Genomic DNA, 14,302 nt, shown 5'->3' on the forward strand with positions numbered 1-14,302 from the left:
AAGAGCAATCTGTCAAATCTAATTAGAGTAGAAGAAAGTGAACAATGGGCGCCCAGCTCTAAAATGACAGCCTGGTTTAATGGGGTGGAGGAGCTCGGGAGGGATGTGTGCTTTGTGTGCTTGGAGTTAGATCCTTCCAATGGATCCTTTCTGAACTCAAACTGCACAACATCTCTAACTGGATTCTTATTTACTTCACCAGGACTCTTCAGGTCCCTGTGCCTTTTAACACATGCATATCCAGTAAAAGCAGAGGAGAGCCTGGCTGTGATTCAAAGGTACGGCTGTAATAGTAATGTGATAGTTCATCATGCATAGCTTGGACATGGTACTGTGTGCATGCTACTGATATTTATAAATTTGCTCCTATTTCTTGTTTTGTGTTTAATTATATTGGTGGCATTAGTGTTTCTCTTATTATTTATGCAGTCCTTTTTATTATAAGGCTTATTATTAGAATCTTGAAATTTCAAAACAGCCTAAAATTTTATTAGGACCACAGATGAACATATTTTTTGATGCAAAACACTTTAATTATATTTTTGTCTTATACTTTAAATGGTCTCTCTGATTTGGCTATTTTAGTTTATGAATCAAAGGTAGGTTGCACATGACAGAATATATTTGCTGGGAAGAATAAAAATAAATAAATAAATAAAGTGGGTTGCATAGGGAAGAGGCGTATTTTATAAATGGAATCAAATGAGCATATCCCTTAAAATAAATGCATGAATACAGGCTATTGAAGCTTAAAAAGCATGCATCTGTAGAATTTGAAGTCTCAAATAACAGCAAACATTATGTATTATCAGCAAATATTGTACTAATGACTAATGGTTTATTAATTTTACTATGCTTCAGTGTGGGATACTCAGATATCTTAAAGATGTGAGAAAAAAATAATTCTGTGAAGTGGGAGGAAGAGAATGGGAAGAGAGTAGGCAGTTGGTGCTAACACAATCTGCAAATTACAAGTCTCCATCCCTCAGGGTTGGATGGTCTTCCCTATGCCTTATCCTCATTTAATCTTGTGAAGTATGTTACTGTCCTCTCTACTCTGCAGATAAGGAAACCAAGGCCTTGAGAAACTAGCCCATGGTTACAGAGAAAGGTAGTTGGGCCTTGAACCCAGGTGGTCTACTTCCAAGTCTATCAAACTTCTCAGCAACATATTTCTGGTAGACACAGGAGACATTAAATTTTAAAAATCATTAAAGTGTGAATAAAGTCAACATGAGGACCCTCCTCTAATCTGTTGGTCGTTCCTGGACATGAAGGAGGCGGTAGATTTTAGCCTGGTATATTTGTATCACTTTCCTTACTTTACTGCATGTTGTAAACCCTTATTTTCTAACAGCATCACTTGTTTCTTTTTTGCTTGTTCCTTCGTTCTTTCGTTCCTTTTTTATTTATTTCCCCATTATTCGAATAAATTATCTTGTGGAAAGACAAAGGAAAGTCTGCCAATACTGCTCACTTCACCCCAAACCCAGTCCTTTCCCCAGAGAAACCCCTGTTATCAATTTGGGGTGTAACCAACTATTTCTTACCTGTTTGCATAGATGTGTGTGTGTGTGTGTGTGTGTGTGTGTGTGTGCATCATATTGTTTTGTGTAACATTTTAAATGATAAATGGTGCCATGCTATGCTTTTTATTCTCAACTTTTTATTTACTTATTTTTATTTTATTTATTTTTTAGATGGAGTCTTGCTCTGTTGCCCAAGCTGGAGTGCAATGGTGCAGTCTCGGCTCACTGCAATCTCTGCCTCCTGGGTTCAAGCGATTCTCCTGCCTCAGCCTCCCGAGTAGCTGGGACTACAGGCGTGTGACACCACGCCCAGCTAATTTTAATTTTTGTATTTTTAGTAGAGATGGGGTTTCACCATGTTGGCCAGGCTGGCCTCAAATGCCTGACCTCATGGTCCGCCCACCTCAGCCTCCCAAAGTGCTAGGATTACAGGTGTAAGCCACTGTACCCAGCCTTTTTTTTTTTTTTTAAACAGTCTATGCCTTGTGGAGATCTCTACCTGGCAGTATGTGTAAATGTAATTCATTCTGTTTCACTCTTACATAGCATTCTATGCATCATGACTTGTACTGTTTCTCTCTATCTCATCTGTGCTTTTGAAACGGCTTAATGGCATACAAGTCAACATTTAACCATATTTGTATTTATAGGGCAGGTAGAGACAGGCACAAGCCTTCTGGCTGGCTGGAGTGCTACTAACAACATAGGAGAGGAAGGAAAGGTGAGACGTGCCCAGGCCAGCACTGTGAGCCCCAGTGAGAGGCCTCGGGCAGGCACAGTGTTATCAGCAGACTCCTTCCCTCTCTGCCTCTGAATATTTGAGCATTTACCTTTTCCTTGAGCCAGCTATTCTCCAGATATTTATTCCTTATATATGAGATAACAGTAACATACTCCACAGCGTGCTGTGGGGATTAAACTAGTCAACTCGCAGCAGAAGACATCACACCCAGGCACGCCGCGAAATGTTCCCTTGTGAATTGTGCCTGTGCTGGCCCTTTTCTCTCTCCTTCTCAAATCATGTCTTTCATTTTACATTTTATTTGAGCTCATTTGCACTGAAGGACTATCTCTCTCACTTCATATATTATGTTGCAAGGCTCAAAGCAGTGTGGTTAATAAATGGAGCTATGGAGGTCATCATGAGATGCTCTGGTGCAGGATTATGCCAGAAAGCATTGGAAACTGACTGACAGCTGGACTCAAGTCCTGATGTGGATACTTAGTAGTGGTGTGACTTGTGTAATGTTTTGTCATCTGGAAAATGAGGGTAGTGCTAATAGTAATACTTAGTCTGTGGGGTGTGGTCAGGTGGAAATGGGATAATGTATCAAAGGAACTTTGTATAGCTTCTGATATAGAGGAAGGTCAGCTGCTGTCATTAGTATTTAGAAAGGTTGCAACATCCCTGCTTCCATTTTCTGTCTATAGAGTATCATTCTCCAGTTTCTTCAGAAGTGACAGTAAAAACAGGCTTAATCTCAAAGCACAGCTGTCTGTTGTTCCATTAGTCCATAGTTTTTAATTGTTATTTTTTTAGAGTCAGGGTCTCACTCTGTTGCCCAGGCTGGAGTGCAATGGTGCAATTATGGCTGACTGCAGCCTTAAACTCCTGGGCTCAAGTGATCCTCCTGTCTCAGCCTCCCAGGGAGCTGGAACTAACTATAGGCATACACCGCCACTCCTGGCTAATTAAAAAACTTTTTTGTAGACTTAGGATCTTGTGTTGCCCAGACTGGTCTCAAACTCCTGGGCTCAAGCAATCCTCCCGCCTCAACCTCCCAAAGTGTTGGGATTACAGGCATGAGCCAGCACTAATTTCTTTTTTAAGCAAATATTCCCTGAGTGACCACTGCGTATGTCATACCTTGCTGGGCACTGTGTGAAATATAAAGGAAGTGTGAAACAGGGCTCTTACCCTCAAAGTTACACTGAAGTTCCTTAACACTGGAGAGAACACAGCATAGTACTGTGAACATACGTGCCATGGCTTTTTTTTTTTTAATTTATGTCACTTTAAATATATATATATATATTTATATATTTAAATATATATTTATATATTTAAATATATATATTTATATATTTAAATATATATTTATATATTTAAATATATATATATAAATATATATATATTTATATATTTAAATATATATTTATATATATAAATATATATTTATATATATTTATATATATATATATTTATATATATATGGAGTCTTGCTATATTGACTAAGCTGGTCTTGAACTTCCGGCCTCAATTGATCCTCCCATCTCAGCCTCCCGAAGTGGTAGGATTACAGGCATGCACCACTGTACCAGCCTTCTGTTATTTTCAGAGGCATCTATAATTATTGGACACCTGCTCTTATGTTCTGTGTCTAGCTTCAGAATAATTGTAGACGCTTGTCTGAGCATCACCTATAGAACCTGAGCCATTAGATTATCAATCCCTAACCGCTAATGCTGAGCTGGTTTCCTGGCTGGGGGCCGCTCTCGCTTCCTCCTGAGAGCCTGAGAGAATGAGGAAAAGAGCCGGCTGGGAGGAGCTGCCCTTCGGGCCACCTAAAGCTTGCTCTCACAGAAACATGCAGATAGTCCCTTGTTCTGGACACAATAGGAGCGGATAGTTAGCAGGCAGATGAAATCCAAAGAGTAGAAACTGTCTGAAAGGGCCTGAGGATGCTGTGTAAAGGGAATAAAATGACCTATTTTTGTGATAAATTCCCAGGAAATAAACCTATAGTATTTACAAAATGTCCGCCTAGTCCTCAGCACAGTAAGCTTTCTCTGACCCACAGAACCCATTTTCTGTTTGGATGTGAACTCATTGCAGCCTGCCCAACATGAAATTCCAACTGGACATAAAAGGCCACTTCAGCTGTCAAGCCACGTGTGGATTTCGGTTTAAGACTCAGCCCAGGCAGCAGATGCTCCGAGTGCTTGGGGAGCGGCACGCCTATTCCTGATACAGAAACCAGGCTCCCTTTGTCTTGATCCCCAACTTAAATCACGGATAGGCAATTCCAAATTTTTTTAAATGGGCTATGTTAAATCCTTCTTATGAGAAAAAAATATCACTTATAAAGTGGAGATTTCTCAGAGAGCTCTCCCTTTTACTGCAGAAGGTGTTTCTTAGCAAGCAAAGATATCTGCTCACTAAATTATACCTCTGTGAAGATGAGATTCCTAAGTGTAAGGTGTATGATTTGTCGTTTTGGGGTTAAGTACAATGTAGAACACTCTGTCTCCACCACTTTTTTTCTGGAGGTGTTCTTTTTATTTTATTTTGACAAAGAGGGGCACATTTCTGAAATCTCTACTGGGAAACTCAGAATACAAACTTACCAGCATGTTAGAATTCTAAAAATAGTTTGACCCTGCATTTCAGAGCTCAGGGCTTCAAAACTATGCTGTCCAAACATGACTGGTGATTAATTTATTTTGACCCCCTGCAAGAAGTGAAAGCAGCTGGTTTATGACATTTGAGAGAGAGCCCATTTTCCAAAGGAGAACAAAGAGAAAGTGGCCACCCCTCCCCCCCTGAGAGCCCGCTTTGCTTTGTCCGAGCTTACTCCCTCCAGGGACTGCCGCAGGGGAGGCTCAAAGCTGTGTCCTTGCGATTAGTTTGGTACACTTGGTTCAGCAGCCCGGGGAGTGTGGGGAGTTGTGTGCCTGCCCAGTATCAACGTTATCAGCTGCCCGTTCATGTCGCCTCTCCCTGAAGGCACTTTTATAACACAGTAACACTTAGGAGGACGTTCCCCTCCTTTACTTCTGTTTCTCTGCTGATAAACAAATGTCAGACACCTTCCTGGATCCGGTCCCTGATTCGGTGAGTTACTGTATATCCATCCATTGCCCTTTTTTGTCCTCCAAACACTGAGCTCTCAGTGCTCTTCTGGCTGGATCCAGATTGTGAAGGTTACAGCCCAACTGGACTCTTTCAGGACTTGGGGGCCCAACCTTCTGTCTCTGGGGCCTCAAGGAGCCTTCCATTCCTGATGGGTTCCTAATTACCATGTTTCTGGTGCTACCAGACAAACGAGAAGGCCCTGTTTTGACACAGAGCGCTATAGCTGTGCCCTGATGGGAGATGGGAATCTTCATGTCTGAGGACAGGGACCTCATCAACAGCGTTACTCCTAGACTGAGTGAACTGGTCCGTCCACGAGGCTTCATCACTAGAATAAAAACAGAGCTGGATGATTATGATGCTTGAACCTCTGCAAGTGGGAGGGTCTGGAAGGTTATTCCGGAACAACTGGGCAAGGTGAAGGGCAAGGGCTGCATAGGAAAAAGCGTCTGCTCAGTGCAGGGCAGCATAAACTCTGCAACATAAAAAGAGGGAAGCTGCGCTCTGGCATCATCTTGCGGGTTGCATTTCCCGACAGCAGGGCTAGCTCCCGAGCAGAAGCGCAACCCGTCATCTTCCTGCGGGCTGCAGCCATAGGTGGAGAAAGGTGGTACCACAAGGCTCTCCCAGTGGATGGCGGTGACGCGCTCTAAGCAGACGATGGCAGAGGCTCCTATCAAATGGGTGCAGAGAAAAAGGAAGTGGGGAGAGGAGGAGGGACTAGAAATGGCACTGCAACGATCCTGGAATACAGTCAGAAATGATAAACGCCTCCACCTTGAAACGCAACCCCTAGCCCATTTTTCCAATTTGCCTCTGATAACTGCTTTTAATATGTTGTGAGTCCCGTTAAAGCAGGATAGAATAAATGAAAGCAGTCCCCTACCAGGTCCTAATTTTCATTCTCCTTTAGGACTGTCTTAAATAACAAGGACAACCTAAAAATCAAGTCCACCCTGTTTAACTGTGGCAAGCGCTAAAAACCGTTAAGCCCTTTGAAATACTGCTCTCCAAACCAGAGTGGGCATCCAGGTTTCTCTGCAGAGCAGAAAAACCGCTGCGGTTGTGTCCGTGACTTTACTTCCTTGGTTAGGGCGGTGACGTGCAGGGCCTGGGCCGGGGCTCTCACCCGCGCAGAGCCGCAGCCCTGGCGAGCCCCAAGCGCTCTGTGCTCTGACCAGCAGGCGGCGCTGTCTCGGGGCCGTGGCCGCCGCCCCTCCCGCCACTATGGCCACTTCCGCTGCGGCCCTGCTAGTGCGACCCCGCCACGCCCAGCTGTTTAGAAGCGGCTTTTCTTCACCCAGGGCTGCCTGGGGAAGTTTCTGTGCTCTTGTGACAATTAATACTGTTTGAAAACCTCCCTCTTGTGTCTTTGGAAGAGTGGAAATCCTAAAAAAAAATTTTTTTTGAGACCGAGTTTTGCTTTTGTTGCCCAGCCTGGAGTGCAGTGGCGCGACCTCCGCTCATTGCAGCCTCCGCCTCCCGGGTTCCTGCCTCAGCCTCCAGAGTAGCTGGGATGACTGGCGCCGGCCACCATGCCTGGCTAATTTTTGTATTTTTAGTAGAGACGGGGTTTCACTATGTTGGCCAGGCTGGTCTCGATCCTCTGGCCTCGTGATCTGCCCACCTCGGCCTCCCAAAGCTCCGGGATTACAGGCGCGAGCCACCGCCCCCTGCCCTCCCCCCAAAATTGTTTTTTTAAATTTGGGATTGCATAATCAAACAGTTTTTTAGACATCTCAAATGCATTTAAACTTATTCGAATAAAAAGGGCCCCTGGCATGACAAAAAGGCAGTATAGATTGAAAATCAGAATGCTTAAAAAAAAAAACAAAAACAAAAAACAAAACCCCTCCTGTTTATTCCAGATTTTTCTACGGGCTTGGAGGCCAGCTCGCGAAAATTCAGCTGCGGCGCCATCTGCTGGACGCGCTGCGCCACTGCAAGGCCCTTTCTGGGAAGGTGTCAAGGTGGCAGGTGACGGCCCCTTTTTTTGTTCATGAGAGACTCCGGCACTAAGGTAGCATTCACAGGCAATCGGCTTCTCTACCAAGGCCTTCTCTGGAAGGCCGAGGCAGGTGGATCACCTGAGTTCAGGAGTTTGAGACCAGCCTGGCCAACATGGTGAAACCCAGTCTCTACTAAAAATACAAAAATTAGCTGGCGTGGTGGTGCGCACCGGTAGTCCCAGCTACTCAGGAGACTGAGGCAGGAAAATTAATTGCTTGAACCTGGGAGGTGAAAGTTGCAGTGAGTTGAGATTGTGCCACGGCACTCTAACCTGGGTGACAGAGTGAGACTCTGTCTCAAAAAAAATAACAAAAAAAAAAGGAGACCAGTCTGACTCTCTACAAGAAAGTAGCCTGTGTTGAGGAGCCCTTGGGCCTCAGTGAGTCGTCATTTGTTATATTGGTGGTCTCTGAGGAAAACCTGAGGCTTAGCTCATTTCATTTCCTCCACTGGCCCACGGGCATAGGGCTACAAACTAAAACTAGACTTTCCATCAGTGCACACGGGGTTTCAGGACCGGAAATCACACTGTACTTGTTCTGAATGCTTCTGATTTTGCTGAATGGGAGGAGTTTCCAAGGTGAAGAGGGTGACAGAAATGAAACTAATCTGGGAGTAGAGAGATGTTAAATGTGGCCTGGGCCATGGTTTGATGTAAGATCACAAAGCCCTGCCACCGTTTTAGAAGACTTCAGGCCCTTTCCACATGAGGCCTACACCTATTAGCAAACACATTTATACACATACCCCAGCAGAAGCCTGCGTTCCCCAGTATTGCACTTTGTGAAAGCCCATAATCAGAAAATGTTTAGAGAACTGGTAGAAAGCAGAATTTTAGAGCAGATTGCAGTTGGCCCACCCACCTGGAAAAATATGGTATGAGGGATAGGAAGCATTTGTAATGGAAACATGCTATCAGGCATAGTTCCGGCCCAGCAAAACTTGATGGTTACTTTTTAACAAAACTGAATTTTATATTCAGAGATGAGTTTATGATGGTTTTCCTGAAAGAGATGAAGTAGCTTCATCAACAGTATAGCCTACTGAAGCCTCACTGATTAAGTAGTCCTTGGGGTCCATGTCAAGTGACTTCCACATAAGTCATGTGTCATTTAATGTCTGATACTTTCTGAGAAATGCATCCTGAGGCAATTTCATCACTGTGCAGACAACAGAGTGCATATACACAAACCTAGATGGTAGTGTCTGCTGTACTCCTGGGCTATGTGACATAGTCTATTGCTCCTAGGCTTCAAAACCTTATAGCATATACAGTATCCAGTATTCAGTAACTATACCGAATACTGTAAGCAATTGTAACACCATGATAAGTATTTGTATATCTAAACATAGCTAAACATAGAAAAGGTACAGTAAAAGTATGATATTATAATCTCATGAAACCACCATCATTAACAAGGTCCACCACTGACTGAAACATCATTATGTAAAGCGTGATTGTATAGTCAATGTTTTATAAGGGCATCCTTTGGTACTCCAATAACTAAGTCCTCATGAATGAGACCTGCTGATTCTACTATGATACTGATCACAGAGAAAATGTTAACTTTCTATATAGGTGCTTGAAGAAGATACTCAGACAACTAACAAAATGAGATGAAAAATAAGATAAAAATCTACTGTGGGCTGGGTGTGGTGGCTCACACCTGTAATCCCAACACTTTGGGAGGCTGAGGCAAGAGGATCACTTGAGCCCAGGAGTTTGAGACCAGCCTGGGCAATATAGTGAGCCCTCATCTCTATTAAAGGTTTTAAAAATTAGCTGGGCCAGGTGTGGTGGCTCACGCCTGTAATCCAAGCACTTTGGAAGCCAAGGCTGGCGGATCACCTGACGTCAGGAGTTCAAGACCAGCCTGACCAATATGGTGAAATCCCATCTTTATTTAAAAAAAAAAAGAAAAAAATTAGCTGGGCGTGGCTCATGCCTGTAATCCCAGCACTGTGGGAGGCTGAGGCGGGTGGATCACCTGAAGTTGGGATTCGAGACCAGCCGGACCAACATGGAGAAACCCCCGTCTCTACTAAAAATACAAAATATCAATTCTAAATCTTCTAGGATAAAAATATTTAAATTAAAAAAAAAAGTAGCCAGGTGTGGTGGCATATGCCTATAATCCCAGCTACTTGGGAGGCTGAGGCAGGAGATTCACTTGAACCCAGGAGTTGGAGGTTGTGGTGAGCCAGTATGGCACCATTGCACTCCAGCCTGGGCAATAAGAGTGAAACACCGTCTCAAAAAATAAAGCGGGTGGGCCGGGCATGGTGGCTCACGCCTATAATCCTGGCACTTTGGGAGGCCAAGACCAGCCTAGCCAAGATGGTGAAACCCCGACTCTACTAAAAATAAAAAAATTTAGCCAGGCGTGGTGGCAGGGGCCTATAATCCCACATACTCGGGAGGCTGAGGCAGAAGAATCGCTTGAACCCGGGCGGCAGAGATTGCAGTGAGCTGAGATTGCACCACTGCACTCCAGCCTGGGCAACAGGGTGAGACTCTGTCTTAAAAAAAAAAAAAAAAATTAGCCACGTGTGGTGGCACATGCCTGCAGTCCCAGCTACTTGGGAGACCGAAGTGAGAGTATTCCTTGAGTCTAGGAGTTCAAGGGTGTAGTGAGCTATGACTGTACCACTGCACTCCAGCTGGGTGACAGAGACCCTGTCCAAAAAATTAAAAATAAGAAAGAGGAGTAGGGGAGGGAGGGAGGGAGGAAGGAAAGAAAAAATGAAAGGGAAGGGAGGGAAGGGGAAGGGAAGAAGCCAGGTGCAGTGGCTAATGCCTGTAATCCCAACACTTTGGGAGACTGAAGATGGTGGATTACTTGAGGTCAGGAGTTTGAGACCAACCTGGTCAACTTTGTGAAAACCCGTCTCTGCTAAAAATCCAAAAATTAGTTGGGCATGGCAGACACCTGTGGCAGACACCTGTAATCCCAGCTACTCAAGAGGCTGAGGCAGGAGAATAGCTTGAACCTGGGAGGCAGAGGTTGCAGTGAGCCGAGATTGTGCCACTGCACTCCAGCCTGGGTGAGAGAGCGAGATTCCATCTCAAAAAAAATCCACTCTGGCAATGCATGAGTGGACTGTATCAGAAAATTAGTAAAACTAAATTATTGGGTATCAAATTGTGACCAATATCAGAAATACTGATGGCTAGTGCCACATCATTGTATCCCACAATTCTGCTAACATTAGAATGTATCAGAAAAAACTAACTTAGTTTTTCCCGTACTGTCACTCAACAATCAACACAGAATACTTCTATGACCTCTGGGCACCAAAATGTGTGTGGGGATTTCTCCCCACCAAAAATCAGTCAGTCAGTTCTTTGCTGCTATGGATACCAGCTGGGTGTTCTCTAATTCAATTCTCACACTACCTGGAGAGCCTCAGATCCCACAGGTTGAGGGCTGAGTCCCATGAGACTGAGCCCCGCTTAGGATGCTGATTGCAAGCCCCATGTGGTTTTTACCAGCTATAAATGAGGGTTCCCACAACCTCCTCCCTGGGATCAATTAATTTGCTAGAATGGCTCACACAACTCAAGGAAGCACTTAATTGTGTTTACTGGTTTATTACAAAGAATATTCATTAAAAAAAATTTTTTTTTCCTATTTTTATACTTAAAAAATGTGTTTACAGACAAGGTCTCACTGTGTTACCCAGGCTGGTTTTGAACTCCTGGGCTCAAACATGAGCCACCACATCTGGCTACGAAGGATATTTTCAAGGATGCAAATAAACAACCAGGTAGAGATATGCATAGGGCGAGGTATGGAGAAAGGGGCACCAAACGTCCACACCGTCCCTGGGTACGCCACTTTCTGGGAACCGCCACTTGTTCAGCCTTCCAGAAGCTCATTGAAACCTGCCTTTTTGGGTTTCTATTGAGGCTATGACATAGGAATAATTGATTAAACCATTGGCCATTTGGTGATCAACTTAACCATCAGCCCCTCTTCCTTCCCTGGAATTCCAGCCCTCTGGGAGCGTGGCTCGTTCCCTTGGCAACCAGACCCCATCCTGTGGCCATCCTGATTTTCACCTCATTAACGTAAACTCAGGTGTGGTTGAAGAGTTTGGTAAAAATAACAAAAGGTTTTCTGTCTTCCACTTTTATTACTCAGGCTTTTCCTGAGCTGCTTCAAGACTCAGGACAAAAGGCCTTTAACAAAAGATATTGCTCTAGTCACTTAGGAAATGACAAGGCTTACAGGAGCTGAAAGCCAGGAATAGTGGCAGAAAACCAAAATATATACATCATAACATTACATAATGTATTAATATTTGTAGAGTTGGCCAGGCACGTTGGTTTATTTCTGTAATTCAGCACTTTGGGAGGCTGAGGCGGGCGGATCACAAGGTCAGGATTTTGAGACCAGCCTGGCCAACATGGTGAAACCCCATCTCTACTAAAAATACAAAAACTAGCCAGCTGTGGTGGCACATGCCTTTAATCCCAGCTGGAGGCTGAGGCAGGAAAATCACTTGAACCCAGGAGGTGGAGGTTGTAGTGAACCAAGATTTTGCCACTGTACTCCAGCCCGAGCGACAGAGCAAGACTCTGTCTCAAAAAGAAAAAGACAGAAAGAAATCGCCTGAAGCTGGGTGCAGCTGTGGTCCTGTAGTACCAGCTACTCAGGAGGCTGAGGCAGGAGGATGGCGTGAGCCCAGGAGTTTGGAGTCCAGCCTTGGCAACAGAGAGAGATGCGATCTCTTTTTGTTTGTTTGTTTAGATGCTGTCTCTAAATAAATAAAATAGCTTGATAACAAATCAGCACTGAACATTGGCATTAAGTAGAGATTCAAGCATGTCTCAGCGAAGGTTTTTTTCAGAGCCTCTGGCTTGGGACAGGACCACGATTTTTTCAGGGCCTCTGGCTTGGGACAGAATGGAGGTAGAGCAGTGAAATCTTCCACTGTGTGGCACAAGGCAGTCCCTTGAAACTGTTTTCTCCTGTTGTTCTGCTTATGTCTGTAACTTGTTTGCTAGGAGGGTGCCTCCACCCTCAGAGCACAGCCACACACACACACACACACACACACACACACACACACAACCTGCCACCTTCCCCACAGATATGCCAAGAGCATTCGCTTGGCACTATTTTTGGGGAAGCCAATATAAAAAGGTTGCCCATTCCTCTGGCAGTTGAGCTCAAGATTCAAATATTTATGTTTGGCAAAAAGCAAGAGGAACATTTTTCTAGAGGTGACCTCTCTCTTGACTTTCAGCTTGTTCTATAATTGGGCTTTTGAGAATATGTGACTATTATCTGGAAAAAAAGAAAAAAGAAACATTAAATTCAGTAGTTTCTATCTGGACCCTAGAGTTAAGTGTGTCCCTCACATTGAAATCCTGGTTCCACAGGGGAATTGCTTAAACAATAGCAATTGAATTCATTTTTGTTTTTTCAGTATAGATCAGTCCTCTTCTCTGGTCTCCCCACAAAATGTCAGGCTCATCAGAGTTCTTGGCTTTCTGGCCACATCCTGGACCCCCAGGGCGCCTGCTGAGTTGGCAGCACCTCCTAGTTCCCCACTGTGGCTCCTTTTTTTTTTTTTTTTTTTTTTTAATAAAACGGGGTTTCACCATGTTGGTCAGGCTGGTCCTGAACTCCCGACCTCAGGCGATCTGCCCGTCTTGGCCTCCAAAGTGCTTGGATTACAGGTGTGAGCCACCACGCCCAGCCAATTCTTTTACCTACTTATTTATTTTTGAGACAGGCTCTCTCTGTCACCCACGCTGGAGTGCAGTGGTATGAACACTGCTCACTGCAACTTCAACCTCCTGGGCTCAAGTGATCCTTCTGTCTCAGCCTCCTGAGTAACTGGGACTACAGGCGTGCACTACCACACCGGCCTAATTTTTATTTTTTTGTAGAGACAGAGTCTCACCACGTTGCTCAGCTGGTCTTGAACTCCTGGGTTCAAGCAATCCTCCCACCTCAGCCTCACAAAGTGTTAGGATTACAGGCATCAGCACTGCACCCAGCCCACATAGCTTTTTATTTTTATTTTTATTTTTTTGAGATGGAGTCTCACTCTGTCGCCCAGGCTGGAGGGCAGTGGTGAGATCTCGGCTCACTGCAACCTCTGCCTCCCAGGTTCAAGCGGTTCTCCCACCTCAGCCTCCCGAGTAGCTGGGACTGCAGGCATACACCACCAAGCCCAGCTAATGTTTGTAATTTAAGTAGAGATGGGGTTTCACCATGTTGGCCAGGCGGGTTTTGAACTCCTGGCCTCAAGCAGTCCACCCACCTCAACCTCCCAAAGTGCTGAGATTACAGGCGTGAGCCACTGTGCTTGGCCCTATCATAGCTCTTTTTTATTTTTATTTTTTAGACATTGCATGAGTAGGAACCTATTATAGCTCTTTTAATACCATATATAATATGATTTATCTGTGTCTCCCATACCAGACACTTAAATTTTATGAGAATGGGGCCAAGATTATCATGTTCATTTTGCATCCCCAGTGCCTAACCAGTGCCTCAGACCAGGCAAATGTCAGGTAGGATTCAACACTGAAATGGGAGGGAAAGGCGTTTCCAGAGGAGGAACTGGCAGGATCATATACAAAGGTATAGACCTGGAAGAGTGCCAAGGAGCATGACTGTGGTTTGCTCCAGCCTGAAGGGACTAACAGGAGGTAAGATGGGGTGATTATGATGTTGTGAGTGTGAGTTTAAGGCAGTGGTCAGCAGACCTTGAAATAGTTACAATTTATGCCATTTCTGGCATATGATAAATGCTCTATACATATTTTCTTTCTTTCTTTTTTGTTTTTGATGGAGTCTTGCTCTGTTGCCCAGGCTGGAGTGCAGTGGCCCGATCTTGGCTCACTGCAACCTCCGCCTCCCGGATTCAAGCAATTCTCCTGCATCAG

General features: G+C 44.4%; 1 protein-coding gene across 1 annotated transcript in view; it reads left to right on the forward strand.

Annotated features, from left to right (window-relative positions):
* Nucleotides 1–48: 48 nt before the first annotated feature.
* The window catches only part of LOC108316033 (tubulin alpha-1C chain), a 52,743-nt gene continuing 38,489 nt past the window's right edge, over nt 49–14,302 (forward strand). Inside the window, 2 exon segments of the mRNA XM_037744678.1 lie at nt 49–154; nt 157–278. Of these exon segments, the coding sequence (XP_037600606.1) occupies nt 64–154; nt 157–278 (213 nt within the window). The 5' untranslated portion in view covers nt 49–63.

Source organism: Cebus imitator, unplaced genomic scaffold (genome assembly GCF_001604975.1).
Source record: "Cebus imitator isolate Cc_AM_T3 unplaced genomic scaffold, Cebus_imitator-1.0 Scaffold181, whole genome shotgun sequence".
In the NCBI taxonomy this organism is placed as follows: domain Eukaryota; kingdom Metazoa; phylum Chordata; class Mammalia; order Primates; family Cebidae; genus Cebus; species Cebus imitator.